The sequence below is a fragment of the Gorilla gorilla genome, chromosome 22, assembly GCF_029281585.2.
Source record: "Gorilla gorilla gorilla isolate KB3781 chromosome 22, NHGRI_mGorGor1-v2.1_pri, whole genome shotgun sequence".
Classification (NCBI taxonomy): Eukaryota; Metazoa; Chordata; class Mammalia; order Primates; family Hominidae; genus Gorilla; species Gorilla gorilla.
In genome coordinates this window covers 44770325-44790301 of record NC_073246.2, presented here as the reverse complement: position 1 = coordinate 44790301, position 19977 = coordinate 44770325, and the positions used below count along the sequence as shown (strand labels likewise).

Below are 19977 nucleotides of genomic sequence, written 5' to 3'. Positions count from 1 at the left end.
GCAGTGGCGCAGTCTCGGCTCACTGCAAGCTCTGCCTCCTGGGTTCACACCATTCTCCTGTCTCAGCCTCCCGAGTAGCTGGGACTACAGGCACCCACTACCACGCCCGGCTAATTTTTTTTTTTTTTTTTGAGACGGAGTCTTGCTCTTTCGCCCAGGCTGGAGTGCAGTGAGGCTATCTCGGTTCACTGCAAGCTCCGCCTCCTGGGTTCACGCCATTCTCCTGCCTCAGCCTCCCGAGTAGCTGGGACTACAGGCGCCCGCCACCACGCCCGGCTAATTTTTTGTATTTTTAATAGAGACGGGGTTTCACCGTGTTAGCCAGGATGGTCTTGATCTCCTGACCTCGTGATCTGCCCACCTCAGCCTCCCAAAGTGCTGGGATTACAGGCGTGAGGCACTGCGCCCAGCCTCCGACAGAACGTGGGAAATCACATAAACCCAAACAATGGCCCTTTGGGTGACCACTGTATTGCCACCAGATGGACTATCAAGAAGTCATCTGCAGTGATAGCTACAAAATGCAGAGCTGTGCTTGGTGCTGGCTATTGGGTTTTAAGCCCTTCCAATGGGTGGAGGAGAGTAAACCAAAATCCCAGAAAGACTAGCCCAACAGGACTAGTTCCAAGGGAAGAACTTTATTTTTTTGAGACGGAGTTTTGCTGTTGTTGCCCAGGCTGGAGTGCAATGGTGCAATCTCCACTCACTGCAACCTCTGCCTCCTGGGTTCAAGTGATTTTCCTGCCTCAGCCTCTCGAGTAGCTGGGATTACAGGCACGCACCAACACATCCGGCTAATTTTGTAATTTTAGTAGAGAGGGGGTTTCACCATGTTAGTCAGGCTGGTCTCAAACTCCCGACCTCAGGTGATCCATCCGCCTCAGCCTTCCAAAGTGCAGGGATTACAGGCATGAGCCACCGCGCCCAGCCAGGAAAGAACTTTATACAAGTCTCATGCTTTATCTTAAAAATATATGCAAATCAAAATATATTCATGTTCATTTTAATATTAAGGGAATTTCCATTTCCAAAGCATCACCGGCCATCACAGTAGTTCCACGGATCCCAGCTTGAGAACTATTAAATGAAAAACCAAAAAATGCAAATAGCAGGATAGAAAAGTTGTAGGTACATTAAAATGGTTACACCTACCACCACCACTGGGGAATCCTGTAAGATGTTAATGGCTGGGCATGGGGGCTCACGCCTGCAATCCCAGCACTTTCTGGGGCTGAGGCAGGCAGATCTCTTGAACCCTGTCTCTACAAAAAATACAAAAATTAGGTGGGCATGGTGGCCAGTGCCTACAGTCCCAGCTACAAAGTGGGCTGAGATGGGAGGATTGCTTGGGCCTGGGAGGACGAGGCTGCAGTGAGCTGAGATCGCACCACTCCTCCGGGCAAGAGTGAGGCTGTCTCAAAAAAAAGGCTGGGTTAGCATAGTGGATTTTAGGTAAGTTTACTATTTTCTTTTTGACAATGTAGTTTTACCACTTTTATTATAAAAAATGTGTTTAGAAGAATCTGGCTGAGTTGCTAAGTCTCCCGTGTGGTAACACAATCTGAGGCAGATGACCACAATACTAGTTTTCAATTTTGATATCTAAAAAAAAAATTTTTTTTTGAGATGCAGTCTCACGCCATCACCCAGACTGAGTGCAATGGCATGATCTCGGCTTACTGCAAACCCTGCCTCCCGGCTTCAAGCGATTCTCCTGCCTCAGCCTCTTGAATAGCTGGGATTACAGGCACGCACCACCACAGTCGGCTAATTTTTGTATTTTTAGTAGACACAGGGTTTCACCATGTTGGCCAGGCTGGTCTCAAACTCCTGACCTCAAGTGATCCATCCGCCCTGGCTTCCCAAAGTGCTGGGATTACAGGCGTAAGCCACTGTGCCCTGGCCCTCACCTACATTGGTTACTTTCTCTAAGTCAGACTGGGGGTCTGTCTCTGCAGAGTGCTGGGGGAGTGTGCTCCATGTGATGCACAGGAGCCCCCCACATTGCCCCCAAAGGTGTGACTTAAAGTTATCTATCACAAGAGATGGGAGGTTACTTGGCCAACCCAGAAACCCTAAATAGGTAAAATAGCTCACTGAGTGCCTGTGGCCAGCGGGGAGCAACTTCGTCCCTGCACTGCACGAAACTTCATCTCTTCCTACTCCGTCCCTGCACTGCACGAAACTTCACCTCTTCCTACTCCGTCCCTGCACTGCACGAAACTTCACCTCTTCCTACTCCGTCCCTGCACTGCACGAAACTTCACCTCTTCCTACTCCGTCCCTGTACTGCACGAAACTTCACCTCTTCCTACTCCGTCCCTGTACTGCACGAAACTTCACCTCTTCCTACTCCGTCCCTGTACTGCACGAAACTTCACCTCTTCCGAATCTCACCAATGAAAATGTCCTCAAGTTTATATAAAATATCTAACAGAGGCAAACGAAACAATTCCCTTCCTTTTCTGATGGTAAAATACTGCAATACAATTCGTTTGCAATGCAGTAGTTAAAATTAGTAACATTCCTGTTCCTTTTTTTTGATTGAGTTTCACTCCTGTTGCCCAGGCTGGAGTACAATGGCACGATCTTGCTCACTGCAACCTCCGCCTCCCAGGTTCAAATGATTCTCCTGCCTCAGCTTCCTGAGTAGCTGGGATTACAGGTACCCACTAGCATGCCTGGCTGATTTTTGTATTTTTAGTAGAGATGGGGTTTCACTATGTTGGCCAGGCTGGTCTCAACTCCTGACCTCAGGTGCTCCACCAGCCTCGCCCTCCCAAAGCGCTGGGATTACAGGAATTATCCACTGCACCTGGCCAAAACTTCTGTTTCTAATGACCAAAAACCAGGGCTGTAGGATTAGAAGTCACTATTACTGGCTGGGTGCAGTGGCTCACGCCTATAATCCCAGCATTTTGGGAGGCCGAGGCAGGTAGATCACGAGGTCAGGAGTTTAAGACCAGCCTGGCCAAGATGGTGAAACCCCATCTCTACTAAAAATACAAAAAAAATTAGCCAGCCATGGTGGCACAAGCCTGTAGTACCAGCTACTCAAGAGGCTAAGTAAGGCAGGAGAATCACTTGAACCCAGGAGGTGGAGGTCGCAGTGAGTCGAGATTGTGCCGCTGGACTCCAGCCTGGGCAACAGAGACTCCATCTCAAAAAAAATAAAAGAAGTCACTATTACATTATTGATACTCAGCTGATAATCAGTTTAATGCTAAATTGACTAGACTGAGCACAGTAGAATCACACCACTCTAAAGCACTTAAAATTATATGGATTTGCCCAGTGATTCATAACCTTAGAGTTTAAGAAAAATTCCTTGCACATAGTAGATATTCCAAAATATATGTTGGATAATCAGTGTTACTGTTGCTGATTCACCACTCACTGTAAAAAGTGTGAAAGTGGCCGGGTGCAGTGGCTCACGCCTGTAATCCCAGCACTTTGGGAGGTGGAGGGGGGCAGGGCAGACCATCTGAGGTCAGGAGTTCGAGACCAGCCTGGCCAACATGGTGAAACCCTGTCTCTACTAAAAATAAAAGTTAGCTGGACCTGGTGGTGAGTACCTGTAATCCCACCTACTCGGGAGGCTGAGGTGGGAGAATCACTTGAACCCAGGAGGCGGAAGTTGCAGTGAGCCGAGAATGTGCCACTGCACTCCAGCCTGGGTGACAGAGTGAGACCCTGTCTCAAAAAAAAAAAAAAAAAAAAGGTAAAAGTGAAACCGATTATGCACAGTGGGCCTTGTGACTATTGAGTGGATTTTATTTTTGCACTCCAGGATGCAGTGAAGACGGTGGAAGGTTCACCTTCACACCGAGGGCCCTCAGTGTCGAGGTGACTCCCGGCCTGAGGAGGGCTGAGGCATCCTGAATTTTGAGAGTTCGAGGTTGAGGTCTAAGAAGGTGTACGTGCTGTAGTCATGATGCTGCAGGTTCTTGTAGGTAGAGTTGTCAAACGGCTCAGCAGGCACTGGGGCTGGCTCTGCGGAGGAAACACAATGCTCATGAGACCAACACAAGGACAGCTCTTTATGAATGACTCGGCTCACACACAGGCGCTTACCTACCAAGCATTCTTCATCATCCCTATCTGTGAACAGCTCTTTATGAATGACTCGGCTCACACACAGGCGCTTACCTACCAAGCATTCTTCATCATCCCTATCTGTGAACAGCTCTTTATGAATGACTCGGCTCACACACAGGCGCTTACCTACCAAGCATTCTTCATCATCCCTATCTGTGAACAGCTCTTTATGAATGACTCGGCTCACACACAGGCGCTTACCTACCAAGCATTCTTCATCAACCCTATCTGTGAACAGTTCTTTATGAATGACTCGGCTCACACACAGGTGCTTACCTACCAAGCATTCTTCATCAACCCTATCTGTGAGGAACAAATTGTCTAATTAAAAAAGAAAAGCCTACAAAAGCCACAGTAAAGAAAAAGAAAGATATTACTTGGAAGTTTATTCTAAAACATACAGCCTTCCAATTTAAGAAATGGAATAGTTATTACAATGTGTTTTTTTTTTTTGAGATGGAGTCTCGCTCTGTTGCCTAGGCTGGAGTGCAGTGGTGCGATCTCAGCTCACTGCAAACCTCCACCTCCCAGGTTCAAGTGATTCTCCTGCCTCAGTCTCCCAAGTAGCTGGGATTACAGGCGTCTGCCACCACGCCTGGCTAATTTTTGTATTTTTAGTAGAGACGGGGTTTCACCATGTTGGCCAGGGTGGTTTCGATTTCCTAACCTCATGTGATCTGCCCGCCTCGACCTCCCAAAGTGCTGGGATTACAGGTGTGAGCCACCATGCCAGGCCATACAACGTGTCTTAACATCTTAGTTTGTATACTTCTAGGCTTCTCCAAAGTTTGAAAATGCCTAGAACAATTATAGCAGGACTTTCAGGTAACTTAGAGATGCATGATAAAATCTACCTCTATTAGAAATCTGGGCTGGGCATGGTGGCTCACGCCCATAATCCCAGCACTTTGGGAGGCCGAGGTGGGAGGATTGCTTGAGCTCAGGAGTTCTAGATCATTCTGGGCAAAATAGTGAGACTCTGTCTCTACAAAGAATAAAAAATTAGCAGGGGCCAGTAGCAGTGGCTCACACCTGTAATCCCAGCACTTTGAGAGGCTGAGGCGGGCAGACTGCTTGAGGACAGGAGTTTGAGAGCAGCCTGGCCAACAAGGTGAGACCCTGTCTCCACTAAAGTTACAAAAGTTAGCAGGTGTGGTGGCATACTCCTGTAATCCCAGCTATGTCAGGAGGCTGAGGCACAAGAATTGCTTGAACCCAGGAGGCAGAGATTGCAATGACCTGAGACTGCATCACTGCACTCCAGCCTGGTGACAAAGTGAGACTCTGTCTCAAAAAAAAAAAAAAAAAAAAAAAAAAAAAAAAAAATTAGCAGGGCATGGTGGCACACCTGTAGTCTCCAGCTACTCAGGAGGCTGAGGTGGGAGGATCGCTTGAGACTGGGAGGGGGAGGTTGCAGTGAGCTGAGATCACATCACTGCACTCCAGCCTGTGGGACAGAGCAAGTCTGTCAAATAAAAATTTTTTTTTGAAAAGCTTAAACTAAAGGAGCCTTCTGAATCCCTGATACAAGAAAATTAGATAAATTCTAATAACAACAACATAGCATTTAAACATTTGGTAATTCGAAACTACAAGTAGGGGTTGAGGCAAAAGAAGTACTGGTCTCCTGCAGCAGGACACACAATATAACATAATGGCAAAATCAAAACCAGCACGGGAACGCAGGCTGATATTTGGGTTAAGATTTGTACTGACTCAATTTCTGTAAATCAGGTCATTAGGTCTGTCTTAACTTCCATTCAAGCTCCACAAAAAAATAACCTAAATACATTTATTTTCTCACTATTTCAATTAATATCAAAAGCTCTGTTTTTCATTTTTAAGTTATGTTAAGCAAAAACGATGTCTTATTTAAAGAGCTGGCATCCTTCCAATCTCCACAAGGTGAGTATCTTCGGTGTGGTGTAGGGACACCTTCAAAGCAGAACGTACTATTTTAGTTACTATAGGGAGGGTGATAACTGACCAAGATGTGGGTTACAAAACTCTGATCTAAAACCACTCTACCTGGAAGGCCAGTACTGGGGCACGGACTGCCTAGTGAGACCGCGGCCCCACACAGACACGGCTCTGCAAGGTGGGCTGTGCGCATGCGCACAGAAGATAGTTAAGAAACAACACATCCATGAAATATTAGAACTTTCTCTTCAGAAAGGTTTGCAGTCTGAAAACTCCCAATTCTGTTTTTATCCTGCGAGTTGTGTTATTCGTCTCCATTTTAGAGCAGGAGGAGTGAAAGCAGCAGCATCAGGAAATGCAGTTCCTGAGGGCTGGGAAGTCTGGCAAGCACCGGCACTTGGCGTACTGATCAAAGAGCAGACGGAGAGGGGGGAAAACACATAGATCCTGTCGCATAACGAACCAAGAACAAGAAGGCATCATGTAAGGCACATAAGGCAAGGGGCGGCGGTACAGAGGATGGAGAGCAGACACAGGACGGAGCCGCGCTTGTTAGGGATCATGCACTTTAGAGAAGTCTTCAAGAAGAGCCATGGATTCTAAAACGGAAGCTTGCCTTTTCATGTTTGCCACGACCCACCTAAAGCACATTGCATCTTATCAAGTTTAGTGCTCAAGAAAATGGTAACATAGCTGGGCGCAGTGGCTCACGCCTGAAATCCCAGCACTTTGGGAGGCAGAGGCAGGTGGATCACCTGCGGTCAGGAGTTCGAGACTAACCTGATCAACATGGCAAAACCCTGTAAAAATACAATAATTAGCCAGGCGTGGTGGCAGTTACCTGTAGTGGCACCTACTCAGGAGGCTGAGGCAGGAGAATCGTTTGTACGTGGGAGGTGGAGCCGGCAGTGAGCCAAGATTGTGCCACCGTACTGCAGCCTGGGTGACAGAGTGAGATTCCATCTCCCAAAAAAAAAAAAAAAAAAAAAATGGTAACATAATAGGAATAAATACTGTTGCCCTTTAAAAGCCTTCACACGCTAGGCACGGTGGCTCATGCCTGTAATCCCAGCACTTTGGGAGGCCAAGGCAGGTGGATCACCTAAGGTTAGGTGTTCGAGACCACCCTGGCCAACATGGTAAAACCCTGTCTCTACTAAAAATACAAAAATTAGCCGGGGGTGGTGCCACACGCCTGTAATCCCAGCTACTCTGGAGGCTGAGGCTGGAGAATCACTTGAACCCAGGAGGCGGAGGTTACAGTAAGCCAAGATTGCGCCATTGTACTCCAGCCTGGGCAACAACAGCAAAACCCACGTCAAAAACAAACAAACAAACAAACAAAAAACAAAAACCCTTCACAAATGTCTTCTAGAAGAGTAAAGCAGCCCATATGTATTTTCAGTGAACCGGAGAAGGAAATGCTGTCCAGGGGAAAGGATGCGTATGCAGCGGCTGCCCTGTGCAACACTTAACTGCTTTAATCCCTGAACTGTGAATCTGCCCTGTGCACAGGATGCTGAAAGCAATCATCTAGTTTACCCAAAGACTCTCACGCCAAGCGACTAGCTACTGCTCTTCACCTATGCAAGTTAAACCGGAGGCTCCCCTTTTCACTTAGTGAGATGCCCCACAAGGTCATCAATGAACACTCGGACACCTTCAAAAGTCAGTGGTGACAATGTTAAGCTGCCAGTTTTCAAAAATTATACTGGTTAAGAAATAGTCAAGAGTGCCAAGGACATACTCTTTAAGATGAAGGTTGGGGGCCGGGCGCGGTGGCTCAGGCCTGTAATCCCAGCACTTTGGGAGGCCGAGGCAGGCTGATCATGATGTCACGAGATTGAGACCATCCTGGCCAACATGGTGAAACCCCGTCTCTACTAAAAATACAAAAATTAGCTGGGCGTGGTGGTGGGGGACTGTAATCCCAGCTACTCAGGAGGCTGAGGCAGGAGAATGGCTTGAACCTGGGAGGCAGAGGTTGCAGTGAGCCAAGATTGCACCATTGCACTCCAGCCTGGAGATGGAGCAAGACTCTGTCTCAAAAAAAAAAAAAAAAAAAAAGATGAAGGTTAAGCAGGGTGGGGTTGCTCATGCCTGTAATCCCAGCACTTTGGGAGGCCGAGGCGGGTGGATTGCCTGAGGTCAGGAGTTCGAGACCAGCCTGGCCAACACGGTGAAACCCCGTCTCTACTAAAAATACAAAAAGATTAGCCGGGTGTGGTGGCCTGCGCCTGTAATCTCAGCTACTCAGGAGGCTGAGGCAGGGGAATTGCTTGAGATGGAAGTTGTAGTGAGCAGAGATCGCGCCACTGCACTCTAGCCTGGGCAACAGAGCAAGACTCCATCTTAAAAAAAAAAAAAAAAAAGAACGTTAAATATTTTAGGGATTCTGAATATAAAGATGTGGATTGTCCATAATTAAGACATACTTTTCTGCCTGGCTGAGACAGCGTTACAGGCCATATTTCTAGTACAGAATTTGACTAATTGTAACACTGCTCTGCAAGCATATGTAAATTAGTTCTTTTGCCTCACTACCCTAAGAGACAGGGTGCACTTGGGAGCGCGAGTCAAGGTATACCCTGTGTGCCGCCTCGGTTGTCCCCTGGCGCGGCTGCATCTTCCATGGCCTCGCCCTTGGCCTCAAGCTTCGGCGCTGCTGTCTTTTCATGGAAACCGTGGTTATTCTCAACAGGAACTGTCTCCAAATTGCTTGGTGGTATCTGATCTTCCACGATTGCCTCTCCACCCTTCAGGTGCCCTTCTATTCCCTGCGTCCCTGAGGTTTCCTTTCTGGGCAGGGGAGGGGCCGCCTTGCGCTGGGGCTCTGGCACAGGTTTTTCCAGGTGCCCCTCTGCCGCCCCAGGAGGACTGGCTTGCAGCTGCCCCTCTGCTCTGGCCTCTTCTGCCAACACAGCAGGCGCTGGGCTGCCCTTCGGTGGCGCAGACAACCCTGATTTTGTGTGGACAGGTAAGGGTCCTTTAACTTCAAATGGCTTTTGGCTTTCTTTATCTATTTCATTTAATCTAAATGTTTTCTGCAATTGTTTTTCCTTTAAACTTGGCTTCAAAAACTCTTCATCTACTTGAGATCTGGGCATTGTGGTTTTTGGTCTCGCATTTTCCCTGCCTTCTGATGGCTTAGCAGGGGACCCTTTCTTCTTTGGCTGGTAGGGCGTCTCTGGATCAGTGATGTCCACATGCGGCTTCTGCAGCAAGGTTTTCTCTTTTGCTGATACTGTAACTCGGGGGGCTCTGTTTTCAAAGGAATGAGAGGCCTCTGGTTTTCGAAGCCCCCCTCTGCCTTTGCTCACCACTCGAGGAGTGACCTCTGAAACGTCAGCCTCATCATCAGATTCAGAATCAGAGGAGCTGGACGAGGATGAAGACGAAGGCGACATCACTTTCCGACCCACCTGACGAGCTTCTGAATCAGAGCCCTGTTTTCTGAATGGAGACAGAACTTTCTGTGGAAACTCTACCAAAGTCTTTCTTGACAAAAATTTCGGAACCCCTTCATCTGTGAATACCACGCTGCCACTGGGACTGGGACTAGCTACCTTCCTGCCCTTATTCACAGCTGGCGGGTAAGAACTGGGTGAAGAAAAGTTTTTAGACAATTCAGCTGCGGTCTGGGTGGCTAGGAGCTTGCCCCTCTCCTTTGGTTCCACTACATCTAGGAAATGGCATAAAAAGGAATGTTATTTAACAAAACAACTTAAAACTCAGTCAAAATTACAGACATTTCATGACACATTACTTATTACTGATGGTATCTTCAATGCAATCATCCTAAGACAGGTCCCATAGAAACCCACCAAGCAACCAACTGAGGATGGAAAATGTTCAGAAAATCATCTGCTTTGGTACTGAACATGAACAAACTTTTTTCCTTGACATTATTCCCTAAACAATACAACAACTATTTACATGGCATTTACATTGTATGAGGTATTATAAGTAATCTAGAGATGATTTAAAGTATACAGGAGGATGTACTTAGGTGATATGCAAATACTGCATCACTGTATATCAGCGACTTGAGCGACTGCACATTTTGGAATCCTGGTGGGAGGGGTGGCCTAGAACCAATTCCCCTCAGATACTGAAGGATGACTGTATAATAAAACACAAAACTACCGACCTAAGACTAGCTGTGTAGGCCTATCTCACAGCCTGAGATGGGGACTTTCAGAGACTGTTTCTCTTCTCTCAGAGACCATAACAAACTATGTAAAATAAAGGTTTACAAATACTGTACTAGTAATTAGTGAAAGCAGGAATTCGCCTTGTTGCTTCCCTATCACCTCTCAAAATAGAACTCCAATTTCCTGAATCTCTTTTCTGCTTAGTTGAAAAGTGAGGGCATGGCCTTCAAGTTTTTAGTGATTCCCCTATCAAAAGTAAAAAGGGTTAGGGTGTGAAACATAGATTAGCAACCTTAAAATACTTCCACATCTTGTCAAAATATCACAAAACTAACTTTGGAAACAAGGCACATTCAGAAACAGAGGTGCATTTAAACATTACATTAGAGAATAAAGTTACTCAAATTTTATATGGTAATGGAAACTTCTACAGGTGTTTCACTATAAAAAGATTTTTTTTATTTTTACTTATTTTATTTATTTATCTAATTCTTCTTTTGAAACAGAGTTTTACTCTTGTTGCCCAGGCTGGAGTGCAGTGGCACGATCTCGAGTCACCGCAACCTCTGCCTCCCAGGTTCAAGCAATTCTCTTGCCTCAGCCTCCCGAGTAGCTGGGATTACAGGCATGTGCCACCACACCCGGCTAATTTTGTATTTTTAGTAGAGACAGGGTTTCTCCACGGTGGTCAGGCTGGTCTCAAAGTCCCGACCTCAAGTGATCTGCCCACTTTGGCCTCCCAAAGTGCTGGGATTACAGGCATGAGCCACCGCGCCCGGCATTTTATTTTTAAATAAACACATGAGAATCAAGAATTTTCAGAAGGAAGACAGCACAGTGATTAAAATATAAACTGCACTGCCAGAATGCCTGGGTTCAAATCCAGGCTTCTCCGCTGACACCTGTGTGGACACTGCATGACTCAGGCAGCTCAGTCCCTCCACACCTCAACTTCCTTGTCTATGACATGGGGATAACAGTAGCATCTACTCCCTGGGTTGTTGAGGACTGGGGAAGATGAGATATGGGAAAAGTGCTTAGAACAGTGCCTGGCACTGCTTGTTATAATTTGATATGTAAAATTTCGTTTTCTTTTTTTTTTTTTTTTGAGATGGAGTCTAGCTCAGTCACCCAGGCTGGAGTGCAGTGGTGCAAATCTCGGCTCAGTGAAACCTCCAACTCCTGGGCTCAAGTGATCTTCCTGCCTCAGCCTCCCGAGTAGCTGGTACTACAGTTGTGTGCCACCACGCCTGGGTAATTTTTTTCTGAGATGGAGTTTCACTCTTTTGGCTCAGGCTAGAGTGCAATGGCGTGATCTTGGCTCACTGCAACCTCCACCTCCTGGGTTCAAGTGATTCTCCTGCCTCAGCCTCCCGAGTAGCTGGGACTACAAGCATGCACCACCATGCCCGGCTAATTTTTTTTTTGTATTTTTAGTAGATACAGGCTTTCACAATGTTGGTCAGGCTGGTCTCGAACTCCTGACCTCAGGTGATCCACCCGCCTCAGCCTCCCAAAGTGCTGGGATTACAGAAGTGAGCCACTGTGCCTATTTTTTTACTGAGCCACTATTTACACTGTGTGTAAATAGAAATTACGTGAAATTTCTATTTCCAGATATTCCTTACTTTTAAAACTGAAACAAGGACTTCAAATGGATAATTAACTTTGGCTTCTGGACATACTCTTCAAAAAGCTACACAGAAATTACTCAGTCAACAATTTATTACTGACTGTTGCAAAATTAGGCCTGGGTACTGGATTCAAGGAAAGCAGCAAGCTAGAGAGCCCAGCGGTTCCCCAAGGTGCACCTCCAAGAACATCCAACCCCTGACATCTGTGCCGGCAGCCTTCCTCAGGGAGAACGCATGTGCTGGGGAAAGCTGGACACCTCTGATGAAATAAGGCATAGCATGTCCCATCGCGCCAGGGTCTTGTCCTGTGGCAGACACTCTGACTAGAGATGTGACTCCAAGGATGAGAGCTTTGGGTACCTCACTTGCATGCAGGAAACTTCTGTTAGAGCTTCCAAAGCCACTTCTGGCTGAGAAAGGTTTGATCTGGCAATGTGCCATGGAGGGTGAAAAGTTCCTCTGTATCTTACACTTACCAACTACCAACACTTCAGGGGAAAATATGGGCCTGCACGTGTCCATTTACAAGCATTATTTATTTTTCTTTGTACAGGGATTTGTTGTTTGTTTGCTTGTTTTGAGATGGAGTCTTGCTGTGACACCCAAGAAGCAGTGCAATGGCACAATCTCAGCTCATTGCAACCTCTGCCTCCTAGGTCCAAGCGATTCTCCTGCCTCAGCCTCCTGAGCGGCTGGGATTACAGGCGTCCGCCACCATGCCCAGCTAATTTTTGTATTTTTAGTAGAGACGGGGGTTTCACCATATTGGCCAGGCTGTTCTCGAACTCCTGACCTCAAGTGATCGGCCCGCCTTGGCCTGCAAAAGTGCTGGGATTACAGGTGTGAGCCACCACACCCGGACTCAGTATTTATTTTTGTCGAGACAGGGTCTCACTCTATCACCCAGGATGGAGTGCAGCAGTGGTGCAATCATAATTCACTACAACCTCGACCTCCTGGGCTCAAATGATCCTCTCGCCTCAGCCTCCTGAGTAACTAGGACCACAGGTGCACGCTACCATACCCAGCTACTTTTTAAAGTTTTTTCTAGAGATGGGTTTTCACTACGTTGCTCAGGCTTGTCTCAAACTGCTGAACTCAACTGATCCTCCCGCCTCAGCTTCCCAAAGTTCTGGGATTATAGGCGTGAACCCCCATGCCCAGCCTGTACAGGAATTCTTTTAAAAATTATGAGATACATGGCCGGGTGCAGTGGCTCACGCCTGTAATCCCAGCAACTTTGGGAGGTTGAGGCAGGAGGATCACCTGAGGTCGGGAGTTCAAAACCAGCCTGGCCAACATGCAGAAATCCTGTCTCTACTAAAAAATACAAAAAATTGGCTGGGTGCAGTGGCTCACGCCTGTAATCCCAGCACTTTGGAAGGCCAAGGTGGACGGATCACAAGGTCAAGAGATGGAGACCAACCTGGCCAACATGGTGAAACCCCGTCTCTACTAAAAACAGAAAAATTTGCCGGGTTTGGTGGCGGGCACCTGTAGTCCCAGCTATTCGGGAGGATGGGGCAGGAGAATGGCTTGAACCCAGGAGGCGGAGGTTGCAGTGAGCCAAGATCGTGCCACTGCACTCTAGCCTGGCGACAGAGTGAGACTTTATCGCAAAAAAAAAAAAACAAAAAAACAAAAAATTAGCCAGGTGTGGTGGCGCATGCCTGTAATCCCAGTTACTTGGGAGGCTGAGGCAGGAGAATTGCTTGAATCAGGGAGGTGGAGGTTGTGGTGAGCCGAGATCACGCCATTGCACTCCAGCCTGGGCATAAAGAGCAAAACTCCGTCTCAAAAAAAAAAAAAAAAAAAAATTACAAGATACAACTGTTCTGTGTATTGATGAGCTTAGTTCTGACAACTGTCCTCCCACCTGAAAGCTCTCTGCAGTGTGTGCAGTAGCTACGTGTATCCCACTGCAGCCAGTCTCACAACCACCCAGCGAGGCTGGCATGATCATCCTGCTTAAGCACAAAGGAACTGAGGCTCAGAGGCCTGCAGGGCCCGTCAAGGCCAGAGGCAAGAGCTCCATGAGAGCCCAAGGCCCACTCCCAGGTCAGTGTTCCCCTCCCCGAACCACACCCCAGATGGCCACGGAATGAAGCACTCCGTTTCCACTCACACACAGACGCATATATCTAAAAAGGGGGCTCTTTGGCTCTGCCATGATATTTTAAAATCCATTTAATCCAAATTCATAAGTCTATGATGTAGGATTGCAGACACAGACTAAAATTCAGCAAAGGAGAGGATAATGTTAGCAATGAAATTCAACTAATTGTTCATCAGTAAACATTTAGAGAATGTCAAAAACATGCCAGGTAGGCTGGACACAGTGGCTCACACCTGTAATCCCAATACTATGGGAGTTTGAGGCAGGGAGATTGCTTGAGCCCAGGAATTCAAGACCAGTCTAGGCAATACAGTGAGACTTCATCTCTATGGAAAATTAAAATATTAGCCAGGGTGTGATGGTGTGCACCTGTAGTCCTGGCTACTCCAGAGGCTGAGGTGGGAGGATCACTTGAGCTTGGAAGGTCGAGGCTGCAATGACCTATTATTGTGCCACTGTACTCCAGCCTGGGTGACAGAGCAAGACTCTATTTCAAAAAATAAACAACAACATCAACAAAACATGCCAGGGATATGCCAGGAGTGGTGGTATGTGCCTGTAGTCTCAGCTACTCAGGAGGCTGAGGTGGGAGGATTGCTTGAACTCAGGAGTTTGAGGCTGTAGTGAGCTATGATTGTGCCACTGCACTCCAGCCTGGGAGAGACAGCCAGAGCCCCTCTCTTAAAACAAATAACATAAAAGGAAGAAGAGAAAAAAACAATGATTGAAAAACGAGGCAGGAGTCATAGCACAAAACTAAATAACATTCCCGTGGAATCCAAGCCTCAAGTCCACACACTGTGAGAGGCAGTCAGGGGCTGGCACTCTCTTTGTATAAATACAAATATTTGGCCGGGCGCGGTGGCTCACGCCTGTAATCCCAGCACTTTGGGAGGCCGAGGCGGGTGGATCACGAGGTCAGGAGATCGAGACCATCCTGGCTAACACGGTGAAACCCCGTCTCTACTAAAAATACTAAAAATTAGCCGGGCGTGGTGGCGGGCGCCTGTAGTCCCAGCTACTCGGGAGGCTGAGGCAGGAGAATGGCGTGAACCCAGGAGGCGGAGCTTGCAGTGAGCCGAGATCGCGCCACTGCACTCCAGCCTGGGCGACAGAGCGAGACTCCGTCTCAAAAAAAAAAAAAAAAAAAAAAAAAAATACAAATATTTAAAAACTTACCAGTGTTCTGTGCACAGACCAAGGAGGAAGAAAACAAAAGAATCTAAATACTTTCAAACATTCAAACTGAGGAAATAGTATATTGATGAAAATAAGACCAAACTCAATTACTATTCTACAACCCCATATAATGATTAAAGATTTAGGGCCGGGCGCGATGGCTCACGCCTGTAATTCCAGCACTCTGGGAGGCCAAGGCGGGCGGATCACAAGGTCAGGAGATCAAGACCATCCTGGCTAACATGGTGAAACCCCAGCTCTACTAAAAATGTAAAAAATTAGCTGGGCATGGTGGTGGGCGCCTGTAGTCCCAGCTACTCAGGAGGCTGAGGCAGGAGAATGGCGTGAACCCAGGAGGCGGAGGTTGTAGTGAGCCGAGATTGCGCCACTGCACTCCAGCCGGGGCAACAGAGCAGGACTCCATCTCAAAAAAAAAAAAAAAAAAAGAATTAAAGATTTAGGCCGGGCGCAGTGGCTCACGCCTGTAATCCCAACACTTTGGGAGGCCGAGGCGGGTGGATAACAAGGTCAGGAGATTGAGACCATCCTGGCTAACATTGTGAAACCCTGTCTCTACTAAAAATACAAAAAATGAGCCAGACGTGGTGGCACGTGCCTGTAGTCCCAGCTAGTCCTGGACTGGGATTAAGCAAAGCCTGGAAAACCACAGATGGGTCTCAAAGAGACTGAAACAAAACAAAACAAAACAACACAACTCAGCATCAGAGGATGGAAAGTAAGGTGGCTTTCTGGCAAGCTCACTGTGCTGGGGCCATCTAAATGCCACAGAGCCTTTACCAAGGCATCACTCACTTGAGGTTGGGGTTTGGCATTTAGAAAATACAGGAAAAACCATTTCAGGGCTAAATATTGAGTCAAAGACTACAACATGACTGAAATGTTTGGTCTAAAATCTGTTATAGATCTTGTGTCTCGTATAATCTGGACACTGCTGAAAAGGAAGAAGCATAAATTACGTAGCTAGTAAAACTCATTGTTGTGCTTCGAAGGCTGACTAATCTATTTTCTTTTTGCATTCTCCTTCCCTTATGACTACCATCAAAATCTTACTTTTTGGTGGACTTTGCTTCTTGGAATTCTGTGGCTGACCCTTTTCACTCTTCCCTGATTCCGCAGACAAAGAAACCGTAGAAGCAAGTCCTCGAAACACCTGGGCTTCCTGGAGCATAGTCTGACAAAAGAATTAATGAATATGGATGTTTAGAGTAATGCCATTATAATAGCTAGTACTATATATGAATATATATATATATTTTTTGAGTCAGGGGTCTCTCTCAGTCATCCAGGCTGGAGTGCAGTGGCACAATCATGGCTCACTGCAGCCTTCAACTCCTGGGTCCGAGCAATACTCTGACATAGCTAGGACTACAGGCACATACTACCATGCCTGGCTAATATATATTTTTTTTTTTATAGAGACGAGATCTGGCTATGTGGCCCAGGTTGGTCTCAAACTCCTGGCCTCAAGCGATCCTGAAGCCCCGGCCTCCTGAAGTGCTGGGATTGGCCAGGTGCGGTGGCTTACGCCTATAATCCCAGCACTTTGGGAGGCTGAGGTGGGCGGATCACTTGAGGTCAGGAGTTCTGAGACCAGCCTGGCCAACCCCGTCTCTACTAAAAATACAAAAAAAAGGCTGGGCGCGGTGCGACTGTAATCCTAGCACTTTGGGAGGCCGAGGCGTGTGGATCATGAGGTCAGGAGATCGAGACTATCCTGGCTAACACGGTGAAACCCCGTCTCTACTAAAAATACAAAAAATTAGCCGGGCATGGTGGCGGGTGCCTGTAGTCCCAGCTACTTGGGAGGCTGAGGCAGGAGAATGGCGTGGACCCAGGAGGTGAAGCTTGCAGTGAGCCAAGATCGTGCCACTGCACTCTAGCCTGGGTGACAGAGCAAGACTCTGTCTCAAAAAAAAAAAAAAAAAAAAAAAAAATTTAGCCAGGCACGGTGGTGCATGCCTGTAGTTCCAGGTACTGCAGAGGCTGAGGCAGGAGAATTGCTTAGACTCAGGAGGTGGAGGTTGCAGTGAGCTAAGATCGCGCCACTGCACTCCAGCCTGGGCAACAGAGTGAGACTGTCTCAGAAAAACAAACAAAAAAAAAAACAACCAAAGTGCTGGGATTGTGTGCATGTAGGTACCATGCATATGAATATTACATATTACCACTACATGTAAGTGCAAAACATTCACATGGTATACTTCTAGTGGTTATTACAGTGTTCATAATGTATGTATATTATGGACATTTTGCAAAATACAAAAAGGCTGCAAGAAGAAAACACCCGAGTTCAAGGACAACCACTATTAATATTTGGTTTAATAAAACTTCAACCAGACGTTCTCCAGTGCATTTTTTTTTGTAGTCTCCAATTATTTATTAACCTACAGAATACTACGTTTCTTCTTTTTTCTTTTTTCTTTTTTTTTTTTGGAGACAGGGTCTCACTCTGACTCCCAGGCTGGAGTGCAGTGGCTCAATCTTGGCTCACTGCAACCTCCACCTCCTGGGTTCCAGCGATTCTCTTGCCTCAGCCTCCCAAGTAGCTGGAATTACAGGTGTGCACCACCGCACCTGGTTAATGTTTTTGTATTTTGTTTTTTGAGACGGAGTCTTGCTCTGTCACCCTGGCTGGAGCACAGTGGCGCAACCTCGGCTCACTACAATCTCCGCCTCGTGGGTTCAAGCGATTCTCCTGTCTCAGCCACCCAAGTAGCTGGGATTACAGGCATGCACCACCATGCCCGGCCAAGTTTTTGTATTTAGTAGAGACGGGGTTTCACCATGTTGATCAGGTTGGTCTCGAATTCCTGGCCTCAGGTGATCCACCCACCTCGGCTTCTCAAAGTACTGGGATTACAGGTGTGAGCTACGGCGCCTGGCTCTTTCTGTATTTTTAGTAGAGATGGGGTTTCACCATGTTGGTCTCGAATGCCTGACCTCAAATGATCCGCCTGTCTTGGCCTCCCAAAGTGCTGGGATTACAGGCGTGAGCCACCTGCCAGGCCCTGTGTTTCCTTCTGTAAAATGTTTTCTTATCCTTAGAAAATAGAGTAGAAGAAATACTATCTGGCCACTAAAATGATGTAGGTATATAAAAACTGCTTCAAAAGTGTCTACAATATAAATATGATATTTTATATTATGCCAACTCACTCAGCATATACTCACTAAGGCCTATTAAGTGCTAGACAGTACAATGTTCTAGATGCTGGATACAGAACAGAGGTGCCTGTATGTGCACATATAAACATGAAAACGTGTATGTTCATGATTGTAAGCATGAGTACATGTGCTTATGTGAACATATAAAAGCTGACAAAAATCGTTAGGAACTAGATGCTTGAAGGAGTAATGGTAGACTGTCAATGAATTTCCCTATCTGTACTTTTAAATTATTCTGCAGGCTGAGGCACGAGAGTTGCTTAATCCCAGGGGGCGGAAGTTGCAGGGAGTTGAGATGACGCCATTGCACTCCAGCCTAGCCCTGGGCGACAGAGTGAGGCTCTGTCTCAAAAAAAAAAAAAAATATATATATATAATATATGTTATATACATATTATATATTATATAATATATAACATATATTATATATTATATAATATATAACATATGTTATATATTATATAATATATAACATATGTTATATATTATATAATATATAACATATATTATATATTATATAATATATAACATATATTATATATTATATAATATATATTATATACATATTATATATAATATATATATTTTATACATATTATATATTTTATACATATTATATATATATTACATATATTATATATATACACACACACATATATATTCTGCAGGGAATAGTTACTGCTTTTGTAATAACAGCCATTTTAAAATTTGTAAGAGAGTGAAGTGGTCTTAGCCTTATTTTATTTATTTATTTATTCTGTCCCCCAGGCTGGAATGCAGTGGTATGATCTCGGCTCACTGCAACCTCCGCGTCCCGGGTTCATGGGATCCTCCCACCTCAGCCTCCCGAGTAGCTGGGATTACAGGAATGCACCACCACGCCAGACTAATTTTTTGTATTTTTTAGAGACGGGGTTTCAACATGTTGGCCAGGCTAGTCTCGAACTCCTGAACTCAAGCGATCCGCCTGGCTCGGCCTTCCAAAGTACTGGGATTACAGGCAAAATCCCAAAGTGCCCGCGCCCGGCCTTGGCCTTAGCTTTTTATTTGCAGAAAAGAAAGCCCTTCTTCCCCTTTTCACAGGTCAGGTCATGTCAGCTGGCTTCTCAACGGCTGTCAGTAAGTTACCAAGTTAACCAGGTCCCTGAAAGTTCCCTCATTTCCTCTCTTGGCTAAATGGAGAAGTCACTGTCCTTCAGAGAAGCCGTGCGGGAGCCGCACAGCGGCTGACCCCAGCGGCGCGGCAGCATCACCTGGGAACGTCCACTCGTGTCTGCCGCCCAGGCATGCAGCCCTCGGGAGCGCCCGTCGGCACGGGGCACGCCAGCCTCGGCCTGGGCCTCGGGCAGCGGCGGCGGCGGACCGGCTCGGGGGAACCGCGGGACGCTCGCTGGCCACACCCGGCCTGGCCCCGCGGCCGTCAGTCCTGGGCCCAGGGAGCGGGGTCAGCGGCCCAACTAGGACGGCTAGAGGTCGCGGACAGGCCCGGACCTGACCAGCACCGCGCCCCCTCACCCCATCCCCTACGTAGGCTCCGGGCCGCGCAGCCAGCCCAGGCTGGCTCCTCCTTTACCTTCAGCGCCCCGGCTCGTCCTTGCCGCAGCAAACACGGGGCAGCCATGGCGGTGACAGCGGGCGCACCAGGCAGGGCCACGGCAGCTGCGCGCGCACCCGCGCCTGAATACCCGCC

At 47.0% G+C, this 19977-nt stretch overlaps 1 protein-coding gene across 2 annotated transcripts; it reads right to left on the bottom strand.

Annotated features, from left to right (window-relative positions):
- Nucleotides 1-987: 987 nt before the first annotated feature.
- Nucleotides 988-19977, bottom strand: NDUFV3 (NADH:ubiquinone oxidoreductase subunit V3). 2 transcript variants are annotated; one of them, XM_031005231.3, is made up of 4 exons: nt 19861-19977; nt 16173-16293; nt 8606-9700; nt 988-3993 (listed from the first exon to the last, which is right to left on the bottom strand). In XM_031005231.3, exons 1-4 carry the CDS (start codon nt 19906-19908, stop codon nt 3836-3838), a joined length of 1422 nt encoding a protein of 473 aa, XP_030861091.2. In that variant the 5' UTR covers nt 19909-19977; the 3' UTR covers nt 988-3835. The 2 variants fall into 2 exon arrangements, with proteins under 2 accessions (XP_030861091.2, XP_030861092.2); XM_031005232.3 differs by lacking the exon at nt 8606-9700 and having other exon boundaries at nt 3192-3993; nt 19861-19965.